Genomic DNA, 20,403 nt, shown 5'->3' on the forward strand with positions numbered 1-20,403 from the left:
GTTAGAATAATATTCACACATACACCATTTTCACAATTTTTAATGTAAAAAAACAAAAAGGTGTACAAAACAAATTCAAGATAGTTTTGGAGAGTATGAAAATAGTATCCCACCCTGCATATAGGGTTTGTGATACAGTGCATTTACATTTGAGTCTTTTAAAGAGATTTTTTATATGATTTGACTCTTATAATCATTCTGTACAAAAAAACTTCTGGATGTTTCAGAAATGTGGGCAAATCATATTTCTGGAAATGGTGGCTGGCACTTTCACTCCTTTTGAAGTTTATGAATCATGCTGAATCTGAACCCTGACTGGTTGTGGAGGGACATATGGGTTCAGCGGACCGCGCCCTGTGCTACAACCGAACAAACAGAGAACCACATCAAAGTGTTAGTACATTGCATTCGGCGTTGGGTAAGTTACTCTGAAAAAGTAATGAATTACTAGTTACTAAATACATATTCAATAGTGTAATCGGATTACTGTAAAAATGACTCTCTCCAAAACTTTCTATACATCAACCTTGATTACGATTGATTCAAGGATAGAAATGAAACTGCTTATTTAATTCTTTCAAATAAATAATACTATAAATTATTCTTATCGACTGACCAAAGTATTACAAAGGTGATACATTAAAGCATTTATTTTAAAGTTAGACTCATTTCCAGTATTGAATATATTACACAGTATTAAGTTCAATTACATCCGAAGTAACTGTAATTAAATTACAGGAAAAATAAGAGTTATTCCTTACTTTACTTTTTCAAGGGAAAATTACAGGAACTAATTTCTTAGTAACTTGTTATACCCAACACAGGTTGCATTTCAGCTTTAGGTGTAGAAATGACAAATAAACTATAGTGAGGCCACGGTCAATTTGTGGTTACCGCGGTTTTACTACAAATTAAACCGTGGTTACTAAAGTTTCAGCCTGGTTGATTTTTCTAAGGGGCCTGACCGTGATAGTTGTCTGTGGTGTTTGACAATGAAATGCAGTTATATGCAAGGATTTATTACACGTCTGCCGAAGATTCTGTGCAGGAGTCGGGGCCGCCGGTAATCCGTTGAGATCTGGTTACACGTCTGCGGCTCAGAACCATTCAACGGGATCATAGCGTTGCGTTCCAGATCGGGTGATCTCGTTCCTTCTGGACCAAACACATTCAAGTCCTTAAAACACTCTGTTTCGATCATCTAAGTGAAAAAAGATTAAAGTGTAGATTAAGTTTATTGTAAAACTTAAATCTGCAATCCATACGTTTTTTGTCTGTTCTTGAATAATACAGCATTTTATGAATTTCTAGTTAAAGGTTTGTCATTATTTTGCTCTTTATCTTTCATAAACATTCCTGTTTTCTCAGTTATATTCTTTCGATTCTACTGAATCAAAGTTTCACCATGTCATACATATCGGTTTATATCCTGTTAGTCATAAAATCCTTTAATCCGTTTTTAAGTTCCCCAATGACATCATCCTTCTGGACATTTGGTTGGCAAACATCAGTGACGTTTTGCAACGGAACTGATGAATTCTGTGATGCTTTGTGCCATTCGATCTTTCCGTAACATGACACAAATCTGTTTCTATTATACTATTTCATATCGACGCACAATTCGATTGAGGTTTAACCAACACCGAGTTAAAATGTGAAACAACATAAATAATAAAAACAATCTTGTGTTCTAAGTCTCCATCAGTGCACAAGTTATCAGTGTAAGAAGTCATGTTGTATTCATCCACTTTATTTGTACACTTTATGAAGTAATTTCTCATCCTCCATAGAAAATTAAGCTGTGATTTAATACACGCACGATGGCTTATGTTATTGTTGTAATGATGGCTGATATCTTTTGATATATCTAATTGACTTGAAAAATGGTACGGTTTTAATAAAAATGCACAGGAAAATGACACAATTCCAAAAAGTACATATAAATTACACAGCCAATTCCCATACAGGATCCTTTATAAAAGCACACATGACATACGTATAAGTCACTGAGATGGACCGTGTTTGATCAGAAAGTATGCCATGAATGACTCAATTAATGAATATATGAATGAGGTACACTTGCGCTTTAAAATGGGGGAGGAGATGGAAAGATACTCTGGGTTAACCAAAGAAAACCTTCTCCCGACCAGGTTAGTTTCACAGAGTGCTACGGTTACTGACTCCGAGTATAAGTTAGCTCTCTTTTAGAAATGAGCCTTGAGTTACCCCGCGTTCTCGGGTTTGACACACGTCACATTCTGAAATGGAAAACCCAGAGTTTCACTCAATTCAGAGTTGATAGTTTTCACTAAGCCTACTTTCTGAAGAGGTGTCGTTTTGTTTCTTTATGTTTCTGTATCTCAATTGGTATTGCTTACAACACAAACCCACAAATACTGATAAAATATCAAACTTGAACGCACCTTGCGAAATGCATAAGTGTAAAAGTTTCCTGTGAAAGTGTTTACCTCATTCTGCCAGGGCACGGCCACGGCTCCCGTGTTAAACTTGGCATAGAAACCATTATCTGTCTCGTTGAGAATGACACCTTTGACAGTAGAGAACTGATCGATATCTAAGACGTCTGCACAGTAAACCGCTCTTGGCTGATAGAGAAAGGTTTTGATGAGAAATTAGTATGTTTGGATGAATAATAAAGTTAGTTTTCAGTCGAACGTGTATATAAATGGCTCACATCAGGAATAAAGGGTGGTTTTACTCGTCCAGCTTCCAGTCTGGTGAAGTTGATGCTTTTGAAGAATGGATGAGCTTTGATGGCGTCGCTTCCATTCTTAGACCCACAGCCCAGTCTCTCCTTTGGGCTTTTTGTCAGGAGCTTAAATGAAAAGACTTTATTCGAAAATCTAATGAAACAAGCTGGTGTGTTGTTTTATTATGTGTATTTTACATTTATTCTGTTGTTTTGGGATTTTTTATACCATATGGCCATGCCATTATTATTTGCAGCGTAAGAGGAGGATATGTGTTTCAAAACTGACAGAAAAAGAGAATTAAACCCTGATACTATCTGCTTCTAATGTAGATGCAATCCGACTCGTACTGATAAAAAATAACGTCACCAAAAAATCCTGTAGAGATTGGCCAAAACTGATATATAGAAAAAAAAAAAAAAATTGATGATAGTCTAAGAAATGCCCAAAAAAAATCACCAAGAGTATAAAATATGGCCTTACACTTTTGCAAATCGATTGAGTCTCCTCATCAAACTTGTTCCCGTAGATCTCTGTCACCTCCAGAACTCTCCTCTCAGTCTCTTCTCTCGACACCCCTTCCTTGTGTTTGCGGAACGGAGGATTTCCGGCAGTCATCTCGTAGATTAGACACCCCAGACCCCACCAGTCCACACTTACACCGTAATATTTGTTGTTGATGACTTCTGGAGCTAAAGTCAATATCAGAATGACACTTTAATTTCCATTAAACGGTGCAAAAGAATCATCGTTTAGTATAAAAAGTAATGATAAATACTTTAAAACGTTACTGAGAAGATTATTCATACCCATATAACCCAGCGTGCCCACTCTGCCCTTTGCCAGTTTGTCCTCTTTTAAGATTACAGCCAGACCCAAATCAGATATCCGGATGTGACCTGTCAAACAGCACAATCTACTTTTATCTCATCCATCTTTACTTGGAAAACTGAAAAGGAAAGTTTAACATTTTTACTTCATTACAGTTTCTCTGTTGTAGGCGACATTGATGGATATGATCGATAGCTCTCTATAGTGAAAAAAAAATGTAGGCATCGTGGGATGGCATTTCGGAGACCGTCCTTAAAAATATAAGTATACTTAAAGTTCAAGTATATATTGAAGTCTTATTTACTGTTTAAAATTTATTTGAAAGCAGGGGTGGGACTGAGCGGTAGGACACTCTGTCAAAGGCCAGACCGGCCCTGACCAGGGGAGGACTGGCCATTGGGAGTACTGGAACTTTTCCCAATGGGCCGCAAATTTATCCACCCCCCTCCCAAAAAATGATGAATGTCCAATACCATCAAAAACCAAATCCCCAACCACCTGTCGACAGAAATGGTGGAGGGCCGGCGTGGCCCATATAATATGGTCTTCCTGTTGGAAAGTATACTTTAGTGAAGTAGGTATACTGATATCAATGTACAAGTAGTATACTTGCAAGTGTACTTTCAATACTGCTCGGCCTGGCCTGTTTTAGTTTATAAAAGTGTTTTGAAGTGTAACAGTGAAAATAAACCGTGAGTACACACAGAAAGTTTATGCTTCAAGTATACTACAAATGTAGTGATGTATACTGATACTTCACTGAAGTATACTCAAAAGATTCAGTACAAATATAGATCAAATATATTTTTCTGAGTATACTTAAAGTAAATATAATTTTTAAGTACATTCCTGGGAAGTACATACAAATAGTATACTTTCTTATTTTAAGGTTAAAATAGAAGTCTACTAATAGCACACTTGAATCTTTTTTGTTTGGGTGCTAATGTTCTACACGTTCATGTAATGACGTGTAAACCTATGCTTGATACTGTTCATGTGAAGAGTATATTACAATAAACAAAACAATACATAGAAAGGGATAAATTCAAATTCATTTCCTTGTTTATGATTGTGAAAGCAGATCTGGGGAATAGTTTCCTGGTGTTGAGTGAGCTTCAGTTTACGATGACAAAAATAGAACTTGTTGTGTTATTTGAGATCCGGAATGGAAAATGGAAAGCAGAGAAACGTGTTTGACCAGATCATGTCTTTTGTTTTAAGGTGAAGTGCACATACCGTCGTCATCCAGCAGAATGTTCTCTGGCTTTAAATCTCTGATAGAAATGAAACACACAGAAGTCCATTTGTATTTTGGGTTATTATTATCTATACAGCATTCCATTTAAACGAACGTTCAACTGCACCATACCTGTATATAATGGACTTCTGATGAAGGTGATCTAAACCGCACAGGATCTCAGCGGCGTAGAATCTGATTCGGTCTTTCAACAGCCCCTGTCTGCCCATGTTATAGATGTGAAACCTCAGATCTCCTCCGTTCATGAGCGTCAGCACCAGACACAGAGCTTCTTTAGTCTCATACGCGTATGCTAAACTCACCTATAACATAAGAAAATCAAGACATGAATCATGAAACATGTCCAGGCCACATTTAACCTCAAATCAAAAGAAAAAAAGCTGTTGTGTTTGGCATTGAGCTTTTATTTTCATTGAGGATGAACTGACCTTCAACAATTTTCACTATTAGAAAAGTCTTGTTTCAATTATTGTGATGGGAAATTATTTTTAGTTTTGAGTTGAATTTTTTCATTATTAATGGGGATATATTAATATGGTGTCGTAGATAGTTGCATTTGTATAAATTATAAATATAAATTGTTAAATAGTGATACAATTATGTCTACATGTCAACAGAAAATGTTATAAAGTATTTTCAGCGATAACTAACCTGATGTATAAATTACAATTCATTCATTGTTTTTTCATGATTTATAGTCATTGTATATATTTTTTTTCATTGGTGAAATTAGAATTTTGGAAAGAAATGTTTTGATTATGATGAAAACATAAATTGGTTGTAAAAAAGATTTATTTTGGTTATACATTTGTGAAATATAATTTCTGAGGGTGTAAACTATATTTATTACAATATACGTATAAACATTTTATTTGATTACAATATATATTTTTTTGATTCAATTTTTTCCTAATTTCATTTTCCTAATTTATTTTTAAGAACTTTTATGTTCTGTTCTGTTATACAATATAAAATTTGTTCTTTTCAGGTTTTGTAAGTTTCAGAAAATGACACTTCAGCATAAATATTGCCTCTTAATTGCCAAACTTTTTTGAAAACCGCTCCAAAAAAGCAAACAAAAATGTCAAGTGTCACAATTCTCACCACAAATCTGCTGTTGACCCTCTCGAGAATCTGTTTCTCATTGATGGCCATGCCTTCCCCCTTCTGTTTCTTCACCCGCTTCTTCTCCAGTTTCTTACAGGCGTACATCTTTCCAGAAGCTCGCACCTGACACGCACACACCTGAGGCAGAGAGAACCTCATCACTTCCTCATCATTTCTAATCTGAGAGTGTGTTCATCTCGCAGACACTTCAGTACACTTGTGTATACAGTAATTGTGCTTTTACCTCTCCGAACCCTCCCTTGCCCAAAATACGGTATTCTCGAAATGTGTCTCTGGTGGCCGGCCGTCTGTGGATGAAAAAAAAACATTGAAAAAGTACATTACAGTCTACTTCAAACATGGCTGACATCAGCGACTGAAGTAGTTTTAGATGGAGTGAAACTATAGAAAGTGTCATGTGTCCCGAATATTTTTCCTGAGAAGATGAAATGTGTCTTTCAGAGTTTCAGAAGAGATGTCAACAATGTGTCTCTAACTGAGCTCAGATTTGTCAAGTCTGCAATCGAAAGTTGGTATTATTGAAGATCTCAATATAAACTCAAAAATGTCTCATCAAACTTGCACAAATCCAGATTATTTTACCTCTTCAATCTACATTCATTTTACACCTCCACACTCTTCATGTGTTTCAACAGCTGTTTTATATGTTTTATTTCTATTTTTTCTTGGGCAATTTAAGGCGATACATTGAGAAAAGTAAGAGTTAGAGATTTGACCAACATAATAGTTATTTATGAAAAACGGTTACCCCTCGATTATCTTCCACTGCAGGAAGCGGTCGAAGTACATGCTTTTCTGATATTCTGTGAATGGATCTCCACTCAGATACTCGTGCAGGGTTCTTTTAAAAGGAAAAACAAATGACACGATGTTTAATGGGTGCACAAACGCATGTGCAAACACTCATGAAAGCTGATCGAACTGACCTTTGGCTGTCACTGAAGATATCTTCAGACGCATTGCACTCCAGGTTGTATTTGCACATCTTGAAATGACTTTCCAAAATGTCCTGTACACTGTGAACAGACTGAACAAAATCATAAACTCACAAGCGTGTTTTAAGCCATAATGTGCTAAAGAAGAGCAACAGATGTGTATGAAGAAAGTCTGATCTCTGAGGAGAGATACCTGTGAGGAGGGATATTTTGTGATCAGTCTATTGCCAAAGTTTTTTCGCTTCTCGTCCGGCGTGACTTCATATTCCTCCTGTGAGAGAATGTCATAAATGCAATGAAACAAATCAACTTGTCACATATCACAAGACCTGCTTAACAACAGGCCATATGCTTATGCACGAATCAATTCCTTTGCATTTGTACCATTGCATCCAGGAGTTCAATGCAATGCTGTAAATCGGTCTGCGTCGCACAGAAGAGTCGAAACAGTTGTTTCCCAATGGGCTGCTTCACGCACAGACTGTAATAGTCTCGCTCTGACCGACAGAAAAGAAGAGTTTATTTAAAAAAAATACCTACATGCCAACATAGATTTTTTTATGAAAGACTAGCTTTGCTTTTGTGTACTGTGAATTTCAAAATGTGAAAATCTCATTCCAGGACCCATCTCACCGATGCTGTTCTCCAACTCTCTGCACTCGTTTATGTGCGGGAAACGTAGAATGTATCTCCATTTTCGACTTCTTCCTTTACGATTTCCATTATTACCTACTGGACGTTAGAAAGACACATTTTTTTTCAAATTATTACTGGCCGCATATTCCACAGAAAATCATCTACACTCTGTCTATTGAATTTACTTTAAAAAACTTCGTCAAGTGATTTTACGCGACAAAATTAAGTAATTTGACCCAATAAAACTTAAATTGTACAAACAAAATAAATGTAAGTAATGTTGAAAAAACTTTTTTGAGTAAACCAAACCACCACGATCGTACCAGTAATTTCAAATGAATTTAACTCAATATGTTCCTTCTCAATGTTACTTCTTGTTGTCATACATAAATTATATACAGACTTACTGCATGTAAGTCAAAACACAATGAGCAAATCAGATGAGAGGTATCCCAATTCTGCATTAGCACTTAAAGCTCATTGAATGATGTAATAGACATCATGGGCTTGCAGAAACCTCTCACAGCCTCAGCACATGTACCACTCTTCAAAACAATGGCAACCCTAAAAATACAACCAACTCTTTTAAACCTCAAAGATAAATGAACTTTACTGATAAACGCTTAAAATAACACTAGATTTCAAAATGTACTGCCTAAATGCAGTCTTACGAAAAGCATGCTGGGAACTGAAAGTCCCCCTCAACCAGTCATGTTGAATTAACTTGTTTTTATTAAGTAAACTCAACAATAGGTCCAATATTATAGAGTTTTGCGTTCTATACAACAATGTTAAGTTGACCAGTCAAACACTTGTTAAATTAAGCTGACAGAATTAACGTTAATTAGTTAGGCCTACTTGAATTCTTTATGTACTGTGAACAAGGATGGGTTAAGTAAACTATCAGCAGAGATAGCTAATTTTTTTGAGTGTTTGTAGTGGCACTTTGAAAAACATAACGATAGCTCAGATTTGAGGAACAACACTACATCGCTATTTTTAAAACCACTTATAAAAATTTAACTCACGAACCATTCAGCCAAAAGTGTTTTTTGATCAAAAAAAGTTATCTGGCAAGAACCATTGACATACTGCTGGATATGATATCAATTAGTATTATTGCATATCATGATGTTAAAGAGATTCACCTAAAAAGTGAATAACCTTTGAATTGAAGTTAAAAGTGATCACCTCACACAAAACTCATATGGTTTCAGAAGAAAGTGGTTGTCTATGTTAGACATGTGACAGGAGGCACAAATTACAGACTTGGATTAGTATTGATTTGTTTGTAATATTGATACTACATCAATACCGTGTGTGCTGTGTTCTGTGTAAATGGTGATCTGTTCCCTGAAAACCTGCAAAACATGAGCCTGTACTATAAATAGCTGTGAAATGAAACTATAAGAAGATGAAGATCAGGTATGTGAGGACACACCTTGCAGCCACTCAGATTCAGACGGAAAAAAACACATGTTAGGTAATTTAAAAGCGCAAGTATCTATTCTGGAAAAAATGACTTCTAACAATGTTATTACTTGAAAACACTGGAGGGAGTGTTGAAAAGAGTGTTTCATTTTTAGAGGTTAACAGAACATGCATGACAGGTTTTCCTGAGTTTAAAACAGCAACAAAATCTATTTTTAGACCTCAGACAAGATGAATTGCAGGTTATACTGACATGCGAGGTTGGGTTGAGTTAACCGCAGCCAAAGAAGTCTGACCTGTTTGTGATGCAAGAGAGGTATGATGTTAAAGACATTGTATGTCTGCTTTTGTCTGAGGTCAGTATTCTATTTAAGAGGTTTAGGAACAAATGAAAATATGTTGAATGTGCTGTTTCCACCTGTAATTAAGAAACAGGGCACAACAATTTATGTGAAAAATCCCTGTGATTTATGCTTCACAGAATTTCATGTCACGGTATATTTACTACAAATTGAAGTCAAGTTTGAAATGTGTCTATATGGAACAGTTATGGTTACGTAGCCTAAGGCAAGTGTCCATGTACTTTGTTTTTTGAGATGTTTGCTTAGAGTTTGAAGGTAAATTTGACTACGCTTTGGTTATGGCCTTTTCTTCTGACACAATATTTTCACCATTTATAGGCAGCATAAGTAAATCATGTGGGTTGCTTTTAAATACAATTATTTAATAAAAAAAATTACACAAACAACATTTTTTACAAAAATAACAACATAGCAACCTTCCCGAAGTATTTCATGTCAACTATTAACTTAAACAATTTTTCGACCTATCAAGACATTTATACGCTCAAAAAGTTTATTTTATCATTGTTTATATACTTCAAGTTCAAAGCTGTCTATCACAAGAAAACTTGACATTAGGAAATGTGAATACATGTTCCTACCTTCTCGTGCTTTTATGAGAGCACAGTTTGCTACCATTGATTCAATCTCCATATCTCTGCAGTGTGAACCGATGCAAAAGTCAGCCAAGTTGAAAATTCTGCATTTATATTAAAAGTTTCCCTCTATGTCCCTGTTGTGGATTTGGTGATCTCATATTCCCAGAGAATGAGATAAACATCCTTGCACCTCATAATGAAGACTTTACATCTCCTGTGTGACTTTAATAAAGTGCATGTTGTGAGCGTATAAAGACATTCACTATAGTAGGTGTTCACTGACAAATGACAAAACTCAATTTACCTGTTTTACATACATCCGTTCTGTTGCCTATAATCTTGTTTCACCGGTACAGGTGCAGCTGCGTCACCGCTGTAAACAATGACGTCATACTTTCAGTTTAACTGCATGTATCGCGCCTTTTCAGAAAGGAGAAAAAAGATTTACATCTTTAAATCTACAAAAGCATTTTTTCTATAATTTACGAATAAACCAGATTTAAAAATAAAATCTATAAAAGAGTTCGGATTGGACTAGATTATTTTTTATTATTTGGTGTGATCCGAAAGTTTGGATATGTCATGTCACTGGCGCCACCATGTGCTCTTCTGTGGTTGCGACACATAACAGTTAAATCACATGGAAGAAACACACAACATAACAGTGAGACAGATTATATAAATACTAATCATTCGAATATACAAAAAGAATGTATATGGATTTATATTTATATACCATTTAAAGTGAACAATATAATTGAAACAATTTAAGTCTCAACATTTCAGTAGCCTACTTAAAAGAACAATTTATTTTTCACTTTTTATCAGAATCAGAATCAGAAAGAGCTTTATTGCCAAGTGTGTTTGCACATACAAGGAATTTGTTTTGGTGACAGGAGCATCCAGTACACGGAAAAAGCAACAACAAACAGACCATCAAACAATACAAAAAACAGTTACACAGATGATTTAAATAAGGGCCTATGGGTATAAAAATAAAGAAATACAATACAATAAACATAAGAGTAAAGTTATGTGTGTATGTAAATATGTACAAGTAAAAAAATAGAATAGACTATTTCAGTAAAAGGTATGTGTTATATACAGCAAGATGAAATATAATTTGGAGAAAAAGTTGTATAAAAAATAGATAGTGTATTATCTGAAGGATATTGAAGATTGCACTTTATTATTATTGCACAGAGTTAAATGCACATAAGAAGTCTTGCACGCAAGTTAAAAAAAAAATAACTGTTCAAGAGGTAGATGGCCTGAGGGAAGAAGCTATTTTTGTGTCTGGTTGTTTTGGTGCTCAGTGCTCTGTAGCGCCGACCAGACGGCAGCATTTTGAAGAGATGATGGCTTGGATGTGAGAGGTCCAGGGTGATTTTCTGAGCCCTTTTCCTCACTCTGGATGTATACAGTTCTTGGAGGGTGGGCAGGGGAGCACCAATGATCTTCTCAGCAGTCCGAACCGTCCTCTGTAGTCTTCTGAGGTCTGACTTTGAAGTCTGAAATAGTTTTTTTTGATACCAAGAACTTCTTCGGCAAAAGAAAAAATTGGACCATTAGGAAGTTTTATTTTCAATGCATTGAATAAATCGCATTAAAGTCATTGATTTTTGTTTTCGCTATTAAATTGATCACAATAATCTTAAATTGAGGAAAAAATAATAACTTTAAATCATTTCTTTTACAAATATAACAAATATAAAAATAAATTCTTAAGACTCTTCACATATAAAATACTTTTAATAAGCTACAAAAAAAGTATTTAAAAGAAGTATTTAAAATAAATAATTTCATGTAACTTCACAACATTTGAACGCCTAATGAACGCTCAGGTAATTAAATTCATTGGAATATAGTTTTTCGACGTCGACCAGCGCGTTTCTACCATCCAATCTGGTGTCCTGCATGCCGTGCGCGTCAAACGTGGCAACCAATCAGAACGGACCAGCGAAAATAGCCTCACGTCATTGGTTGGCAGCTTCAATCCGGGTTTCGTAAAGCCAGTTTAGGAGCCGAAAGATACCAAGATGGCGGAGGTAAGTTAAAAAATAGGGGGAAGGCGTCATATTTTGGTCGTTATTTTATTTCCCCACGGTCCATTATTGTGGGTTTTTTGTTCCCGATTACACGCAATAGTATTTTTTCTTTAGATAAAGGCCCGTTTGGTGGAGATTTAAACGGTTCTGGCCGTTTAATCGAGTGGTCAAAAGCATCGATGGGGCCTCTGTAGCGTCGAGCGCTCAGGTCGGGCGTCCGTATTTGGCGTCAGATCTCACGGAGCTCGAGCGGCCAGAATCTCCTCAGCGCTGCCGCCGCTAGTTTATGAAATTATTTTATTTCTTTTTATTCGTCATTTTTGTTCAATGTTTCCTTTTTTCCCCTTTACAAGTATACGCCGGTGTAATGGAATATGTTTCTTTGCTGCAGAACCGTATTGATAGATGCTGAAAAGTGACGACATCAACGCATTAATATGTTTGATTTTAATATAAAATATGATGGTACAGTGGTGAGAATAAGAATTTGCTTTTAGACGTAAAACCAATGATTATTCTGAAATAACTGCTGTGTTATTGCTCATTGGCTTGTTAGTGACTGTTTGGTTCCGTTATATTATGTTTAGTTATACAATGTGGTTAAAAACAGATTCAATTACGGATGTATAAAGTTTAACTGAATAATATTATAGCTAAATAATCTTGTTTGTAATATGCATCGTTACCTTTTGACTTTTTATTTCTTTTATGCCGTCCTGAAGTTGAATTTATGACAATTGTGAACAACAAACGAAATTAAATGATTATAAGTAATAACCACAAGTTATACCATTTTATATTATAAACTATGTAATGAACTATTTAACTCCTTGACAAACCACCATGGTAACAAGTTTATGCCCCTTTTTTTTTTGCCTCAGTTATACTTGCTAAACTAGCATCGGAATAACAAATAAAGCACAATTTCTGAATCTTTTACATCTCATTTTATCATATTGTTGTAATCATTATCAATGTATTGACTGTTATGTTGATGTTTAATAGGGAAAATTTTGAAACTGATTTTATAATGGTATAATTCTATATATTTTCTCATCTAATTGAAATTGATTTTCATTTTCAGGCTTCCTTGGGAAGTACAAGCCCAGGTAATTTGTCCCCAATACCTATTTAATTGAATTGAAATATATATTGTATAATTGTATCATAAATATGAGCTGTGTGCAAAAGAAACGTCTTTCAGATTTTTTTGATCATATATAAATATTTTTTTAGTTGGCTCTTTGTCATCGGAAGATCATGATTTCGACCCGACGGCGGAGATGCTGGTGCACGATTATGACGATGAGCAGACGTTAGAGGAGGAGGAAATGAGGGAATCAGACGGGAGCTCAGAAATAGCTGATCTGGAGAAGGTTTGCTTTGATAGTCATTATAGTACTATGGCTTGCTATTTACTTTTGTTTTAAATCATTTTGAATATCATCTCAATGTTTTTGATACAGGAGGGGAATATGCCATTGGAAGAATTGTTGGCTTTGTACAGATATGAAGCAATGGACAATGCTCTTGGGGGGTCGAGTGCGGACAGTTCTTCTGTAGAGCTGACCGATGACCTGCCTGATATGACGTTGGATAAAGTGAGTTAACAGTAGTTACAACAAAACTGAGTACTTGAGATAAATCAGATACAGTAGGACTCTAGAAATATGTTTCTAATGTTCTTACAGGAAGAGATTGCTAAAGATCTTCTGTCTGGAGATGATGAAGAAACCCAGTCTTCTGCCGATGACCTCACACCGTCTGTGACGTCACACGAAACCAACGATTTCTTCCCTAGGACCCTTCGCTGTAAGCATGCAGTTGTCTGTTGTTGTGTTCTTTGGCATGTTATTCAATTGTTTGTATTGATGAAATATTCTATTTATTTCAGCTAACGCTGTTTATGACGGCGACAAAGAATCTGAAGGTGAAGATGAAGGTTTGAACCCTGAGGATTCTCGCAAGGTGAGGAAGAGCAGTACATCAGATATGTAGAAAGAGCTAAGCTTGTCGTTTGCGAGATTTTTTTCTGTCCTTATCAGCGTTGTCTTAGATGGGTAAAAATGTTTCTCATTTTTTGTGTTCAATTCAAGATCATTGTGTGTTTTTATTCATTTTTCCTTTTGGTTTCACAGGAAATCATGGTGGGATCTAATTATCAGGCAGAAATTCCTGCTCTCAGCTGTTATAATGATGAAGATAAAGGTGAGTTGATGTATTCAAATGGGATTGATTGCAGATACTAATATGTAGTCGCATAAAGTACTCTGGATGTATTCATGTAGCCTAACTAATTCTGTTCTCCAGTTTATGAAGAAGAAGATCAGCTGCTGTGGCGGCCGGACAAGTTGTCCGAGTCTAAAATGAAAAGTTTCCTTCGGGATGCTGCTGTAGGTGTGGACGGAAAGATGCAGGCAAATGCAGATTGTTTTCTCGTCAAAGACAATGAGCAGGTAAATAACAGCCGTATTTTTAAAAGAACCAGAGACGCATCATTAAATTCTTAATTCATTTATCTTGAGGATAATTACATGTACATTTTATACATTTGGCAGGGTTATTAGCTACGGATATATTCTTGTTGTAGGGATTAAGATGAATTCCTTAAAAAAGCATATTGTACTTTTAATTCATTTACATTTTTATAGTTTATAAATGTTTTGAGGAATGTGTAATGTGTCTATTCAAGACAATTATCAGATTCAACGTGTTTGATTTCTTTAGGCCTTATATGAGCTTATGAAGTGTAACTACAATGTCCAAGAAGCTCTTGAACACCATCGAAGCAATGAGAAATCTACAAAGGGTAAGTAGATATACAGAAACACTGCTATATAGAAGAAATCAAAATGACGTTGTTGCTAATTGTAAGACAATGGACAAATATGAGGGTTGGTAACTTTATTAGCTGTAAAATGTATTTGTTTCACAATAGGTGAGATGCTTCCATGGTCTGAAGAAGAATGCAGGAATTTTGAACATGCTCTTCTGTTATATGAAAAGAACTTCCACCTCATCCAGAAACACAAAGTAAGATTCTGATCATAAAAATAAGCACCAGTTCTACTTGATAATCCATTTTGGTTTATCCTCCTTTAAAATGTCATTTTTTCCTAATTTTAAGGTCAATACAAGGACGGTGGCCGAGTGCGTTGCATTTTACTACATGTGGAAGAAGTCAGAACGATTTGACTTTTTTGTCCAGCAAAATCGATTTGGCAAAAAGAAGTTCAGCAGCTATCCCGGCATTACGTGAGTTTCTCAAATGTTTATTCTCAAACAACCAATAATCGTTTATTCAGTTCTCTGTCATTTTAAAGCAGAGTGCTTCTAGATTAGTTCATCAGCCAGAATGATATCCTCTGAAACTTGAAGTCTTATCATTCTGTATGATTTGTGTTTGCAGGGACCTGATGGACCGGTTGGTGGATGAAGCCGAGGGTTTGGTGGATGGATCAGCATCTATTTGCTCCTCCAGTAGCGGCAGGACAGAACCTCCAACTGAACAACAATTGAACATCCTGAACTCCATCACAGCCAGTGACCTCTCTGGTACGTTCACAACACCAGATGTCTTTATTTCTGTTACACAGGGCAAGATAAAGTTATTCCAAAGGCATCTTAGTTTAGTACGGTGATGACTTTATAATCTGCCCTGATGAAAAGACCTAGAGTCAGTGTTGATTTGATGTTGACTTTCATGCCTGTGCACCTAAAAAGATGTGTTTACGGATGACATTTAGGTTGCAAATCGGGACATTTTCGCTCCGTGTTAAAAGTTTTTAAAGGTTGAGTAGGCAATTATCTCCAAAAACTTTTTTGTCATGCCGGTTGGAAGTCTCTTAACATCCTGATAGCAATCCTTAAGTGAAGTGATACATTGGTATTTTTATAATAATATATCGTCTGGGAAAGGTGAAGGCCCAAAAAACGTTTGCCCAATCATTGCCGTCGATCATGTGTCCATTTTCAGTCAAGGTATTTTATATCCCACTGCGCAACCTGTTCACACAGACACTATATGTCATCAGCGCGGTCACATACCCTGTGGAGACACAGCGGGAGAATGGCAGTAAACAACTGGAACCTTACCTTCCCCTTGTTAAATGTCTGCAAGTTTGCAAGTGGCACTTGCAAAGGACGAACAAAAATAAAATGGGAAAATCCTGACCAAAACGGGATTGTTGACGGGTATGATTATAATCGGTGTTGCTTTTCCGCGCTGGGAGCAACTACGAGAGTCAAGGGTTTCAAAGATGATGCCTACTTCTGGACAGGTAGGTACATGTTATGATTCGATTATGATATAGCTGGGTTTTGATTGTTTCTTATGTAGTTTGTGGACCTTTACGTATTACATTGTTACCAAGCGTCTAACGGGAACTGCTGCATCTAACCCCGTTTTAAAGTTGTCGTTTGCGGGTTTCGCTATTATAGTAATGTTATTTACTTTGTCAAATGTTCACACTGGTGATTGAGACCTTAATTATTTGGAATTGATCCAAGAGATTCTGGTTTGTGCGCGTTCATGTGTTTCGGAGGAGGTGTGGCTATGGACTGCGATTCGCATGGAGGATGGAATCATGATTCCAGTGCTAGCAGGCTAAAGTTAGCATCTTACCAAAATGCATCATTTTGTTCATAAACAATTTTTGTCATGCTGGTTGTAAATCTCTTCACATCCTGATAGCAATCAAGAAGTATAGTGGTCAATTTCTTTTTATAATTATATAATATATATAATTTAGGACCAAAAAATGTTTGACCAATAAAAACATTCTGGCCGAAGGTTTTGACGAGATCAATTGGTTGAGACTAGTCCAGTGTACATTTTCAGCCAACGTATATTGCATCCCACTTCCCACCCAGGTCACGCAGACATCATACGTCATCAGCGTGCTCACGTCCGCTATGTCAATGTAGGGAGAATGGCGGAGAAGCATCGACATGTATCACAAATGACAAATTGCTACATAAAATTCCGACATAAGACGATTGTCTAGGTTCGTTTCTACAGTAATGTTATTCACTTCGTACTTTAATGTTTTCTCATCGGTGAATGTGCCATGGCACAATCTTACAGCTTCTGTTCTAGTCACGTTAATGTGTTTTGGAAGAGGCGTGGCTTCGGACGGCGAATCGCATGGAGGGTGGGATCATGCTTTCTGTGCTGGCAGGCTGAAGTTAGCACCTTAACTTTTGATGCATTCTGCCTTTAAATCACATCTTTTGTTTTAAACGGACTGTATTTTTTCTTAAATATGTTTTTTTATTCTCCCTGCACACAGCGTTGACAAGTACAGTTGCCTCTGTGTGCAATCCAGCAGACGTCAGCTGTCATGACTCCTACAACTTCCCTCCTCTGGACGGCCTGCACCGTGGATCCCTGAGCCATGACGAGCCGCTCAACTACTCTAGCAACGGAGATGGTGACTGCTTAAACCTGCTGGAGACCGGCTTCTATCATTCAGACCTGGGTCAGCTCAACGTGTGCGGAGACGACTGCGAGCGACCGCCTGCCAAGCGGCTGAAGATGGGTCTGTCTGAACCATTTATAAACGACGTGTCGGTGGGCAGCAGGAACATGGACTTTGAAAGCCGCAGGCACCACATAACAAGTGCCAAAATGGCGGTTTCTGTCACTGACTTTGGCGGATTGTCGCCCAGTGAGACCGGCAGCTACATGGCCACGCACACACTACATCAGCACACAGCGCTGCAGACAGAGTAACGTCTCGCAACCGCGCGACCTCATGGGACTACCTGCAATCAAACGTGTACATACTTCCTGGAAATTCCCTTTTAGGTTTTCGTCTGTAAATTTTCTTTTCCAGTTATATACGTGTGTGTATATATGTACAGATGTATTCTTTCTTAGATTTTTTTTTACTATGACATCAGTGATGTCTAATTGTACAGATTTAAATCTTGATTTCTCAAGAGTTAATACAGCCATTTATTTCGAGTCTTGAATTTTGGAAGTGTCATAATGTGTCTACGTCCGAATACTGTGGAGAAATGAACTTGTCGCAGAACCTGGGCAGGCGATGAGATTTTTCTAGCCATGGTGATATGCTGTCTGCTCAGCCTATCTTCTGTGGTACGCATCAGTGTTTACAGGCGTTACCTTGGACCTGGCTCTTGTAGCGGTTACTGCAAGGCTCTGGGAATCTACCGTCTGAACGCCATTTACTTTACGACCACTGTTGTTCCAGCCATTTTTTTCGCAGCTCTGTTTAGTTTTTTTTAAAGCCTTTCTTCCAGCATCAAGACACTGGGAATGTTTTTTATCAAGTAATGTCCTGTTATCTCTGCCAGAGATCTCTGGGAGATTTTTGGTAGAAAAGACCACAAGCGATTCATGCAATTTGTGAACCATTGCAATGGTTCTAGCAAAAAGGCCCTCAATGAAAATCTATACCATTACAAAAACCTGTTTTAGGTATAAAACACACTGCGATGACGTGTTATTTTTCTATTTCACATATTTATTAGAGTTCTTTATATGCTCCCTATGTAACTTTGCTTTATTAGACGGTGGTTAGTAGTAAATAGGTGTATTTATTGCAGTGAAGATCATTGGACTGCGTTATGGTCAGTACAGAGGATTTTTTACCTCTGTAATGTTTTTTTGTTATCCTAAAATTGTTGTGAAATGACTGGTACATGTTATGTTTTGTTTACGAATGTGTACAAGATGATCGTTATTTATTTAAATGTTGTTTGCAGGGATATCTTAAACGTATCATAGGTTGAAAACATTGGAGCGGAATCTACCACAGTTTATCTGTTCCCATTATTAACCAATTATGCAAAGTTGTAAATTATTTCTTTTTGTCGTCTGCCTTTTTTTCATCCCTGCGTTCACTGCCTGGTTCTCCTGTGGCGGATGTTTCTACAGTCTCTGATCTTTGCTTTCGAGACCTTCACAAAGGCCTGCAAGCGCTGGCCCAACATAATCTATGCATCTGACACTAGAACCTGCTATTAAAGCGCTTGTTGACTGTATATCAACCAGTGAAAATGACTACATTAATGTTTCCTTATACGTGGATGGTCTGGAGAGAGGTTACGCCGTGAACAGATTAAATAGATCCATTTAAACTCAACAGTTTGTCCACACGTTTGATTTTCCCCCTTCCTCAATTGTATTTACCCCCAAGCTTTTCTTTTAGAAGCTTCACGTGCTCTCGTATGGCAATAATTTGTTAATATGTACAGATAGCCTCATACCTTCCTGTTTGGTTTTCTTCCTCTGCAGACAGACTTGAACTTGAAAATGTAATTCTGTGCTTTTGAGTCTGTATGTACGCCACAAGAATGCCTTCTTTACTTTCCCTAATGTTCTGCTGATTTTATTCAAGAGATTTGCTTACTAAGAGATTTATTTATTTATTCACTCAACTGCAAGTGGGAGTATTTTAGCGGTATACGAGTGAAATAAAATGTTGCTCTGTGTGAACATCATTGTTGCTATGCCGTGGTCCTCGTGGAGACACGTCAGATAGGTGGTGGAGTTAATTGAATGTACAGTATTATTTCAGCTTAGGGATTTATTCAACTCGTTCGATGGCGAATGTTTTCCAGTTAAGGCACTGTTGCCTTAACGCTCGTTCAAAAACTTGCATGTCGAATCTACCTGGAGAACGCTCAAAGACAATGTCCTCCCAGGGCCGAACGAGAGACGTTTCCCTGGTTGTGATCGATTATGTACGGTCAATTTTCAAACCTGCAGACTTTTCCAGGATGGTGACTTAGAACGGCTTGTGCTTTGTCTGTGACATTGTGTTTCCTTGTATCTTAGCCAGAATTCTCCATATTTTTATTATTTTTGTCTTTACATACTTGAAGGATGTGTATCGATACTTCATTTTATACAATATTCTCCAATTCAGTCTGTAGGTTCTGTGCAATTTCATTCTCCTGCTCCTCCGAGAATTGATGGAAGAGCTTTAGGAAATTGTGGTGGTGCAGTCATTTATGTCCAAAGTTTGTATAAAAAATTGCTTAAAAATGAAATTGTAACGTAGTATTGGTCTGATTCCAGGGAAACATTTTCAAACCTTTCCTTATCTTTGGAATGTTTTACATTTTTGTTTGATATCATTCTTTGTTCACATTTGTATGTTTTTTTGAAAGAGGAATAATTAGTTACGGTTCGGTTCAACACCTTGATGTTAAAAATTCTAGTGTTAAATAGACAATCAAATGGCAGTTGATATTCTAAATGACATTTTATCATTCTTAATGTTTGTACATAGGCACTGTTCTTGTTTTCTTGGTTTTTATGTTGTACTTAACTGGCAAACCGTTCCGGGAATAAACTTCTGGAGATATAACCCTGTTGCTGTGATTTTTAAATGTGAAGGCTGAATTTTTTGTGCCTTTTCAAGATCATTCATATCAGCTTTTTCTATTTTCAAAATATAAATGCGTCTTTTTATTTTAAATACAATTTACACTTGCCGGGTGAGATTCAACA

The 20,403-nt window shown here is 36.7% G+C and overlaps 2 protein-coding genes across 3 annotated transcripts; one reads left to right on the plus strand and one right to left on the minus strand.

Annotated features, from left to right (window-relative positions):
* Positions 1–24: 24 nt before the first annotated feature.
* On the minus strand, positions 25–10,147 carry grk5 (G protein-coupled receptor kinase 5). 2 transcript variants are annotated; one of them, XM_056736388.1, is made up of 16 exons: positions 9,874–10,147; positions 7,497–7,592; positions 7,248–7,360; positions 7,057–7,134; positions 6,855–6,955; positions 6,677–6,769; positions 6,152–6,215; positions 5,905–6,045; positions 4,912–5,102; positions 4,779–4,816; positions 3,521–3,610; positions 3,195–3,403; positions 2,696–2,836; positions 2,469–2,606; positions 1,025–1,201; positions 25–359 (listed from the first exon to the last, which is right to left on the minus strand). In XM_056736388.1, exons 1-16 carry the CDS (start codon positions 9,923–9,925, stop codon positions 294–296), a joined length of 1,788 nt encoding a protein of 595 aa, XP_056592366.1. In that variant the 5' UTR covers positions 9,926–10,147; the 3' UTR covers positions 25–293. The 2 variants fall into 2 exon arrangements, with proteins under 2 accessions (XP_056592366.1, XP_056592365.1); XM_056736387.1 differs by having other exon boundaries at positions 7,497–7,595.
* A 1,683-nt stretch (positions 10,148–11,830) lies between these two features.
* mier3a (mesoderm induction early response 1, family member 3 a) lies at positions 11,831–20,260 on the plus strand. The gene is made up of 13 exons (XM_056736895.1): positions 11,831–11,918; positions 13,003–13,027; positions 13,155–13,294; positions 13,385–13,519; positions 13,610–13,730; positions 13,813–13,886; positions 14,057–14,126; positions 14,229–14,374; positions 14,646–14,727; positions 14,857–14,951; positions 15,046–15,173; positions 15,328–15,473; positions 17,210–20,260. Exons 1-13 carry the CDS (start codon positions 11,910–11,912, stop codon positions 17,650–17,652), a joined length of 1,614 nt encoding a protein of 537 aa, XP_056592873.1. The 5' UTR covers positions 11,831–11,909; the 3' UTR covers positions 17,653–20,260.
* Positions 20,261–20,403: the final 143 nt, after the last annotated feature.

Source organism: Triplophysa dalaica, chromosome 22 (genome assembly GCF_015846415.1).
Source record: "Triplophysa dalaica isolate WHDGS20190420 chromosome 22, ASM1584641v1, whole genome shotgun sequence".
Lineage (NCBI taxonomy): Eukaryota > Metazoa > Chordata > Actinopteri > Cypriniformes > Nemacheilidae > Triplophysa > Triplophysa dalaica.

What these genes read in the sequence shown, in the direction of transcription:
- grk5 (XM_056736387.1), bottom strand. Translation starts at nt 9,925, where the DNA reads ATGGAGATTGAATCAATGGTAGCAAACTGTGCTCTCATAAAAGCACGA. An exon ending in TTGAACTCCTGGATGCAATG is followed by an intron (nt 7,135 to 7,247) that starts GTACAAATGCAA and finishes ATTCTCTCACAG; the next exon opens with GAGGAATATGAAGTCACGCC. An exon ending in CTCAATCGATTTGCAAAAGT is followed by an intron (nt 2,837 to 3,194) that starts GTAAGGCCATAT and finishes TTTTCATTTAAG; the next exon opens with CTCCTGACAAAAAGCCCAAA.
- mier3a (XM_056736895.1), top strand. An exon ending in CTTGGGAAGTACAAGCCCAG is followed by an intron (nt 13,028 to 13,154) that starts GTAATTTGTCCC and finishes ATATTTTTTTAG; the next exon opens with TTGGCTCTTTGTCATCGGAA. An exon ending in AAATAGCTGATCTGGAGAAG is followed by an intron (nt 13,295 to 13,384) that starts GTTTGCTTTGAT and finishes TTTTTGATACAG; the next exon opens with GAGGGGAATATGCCATTGGA.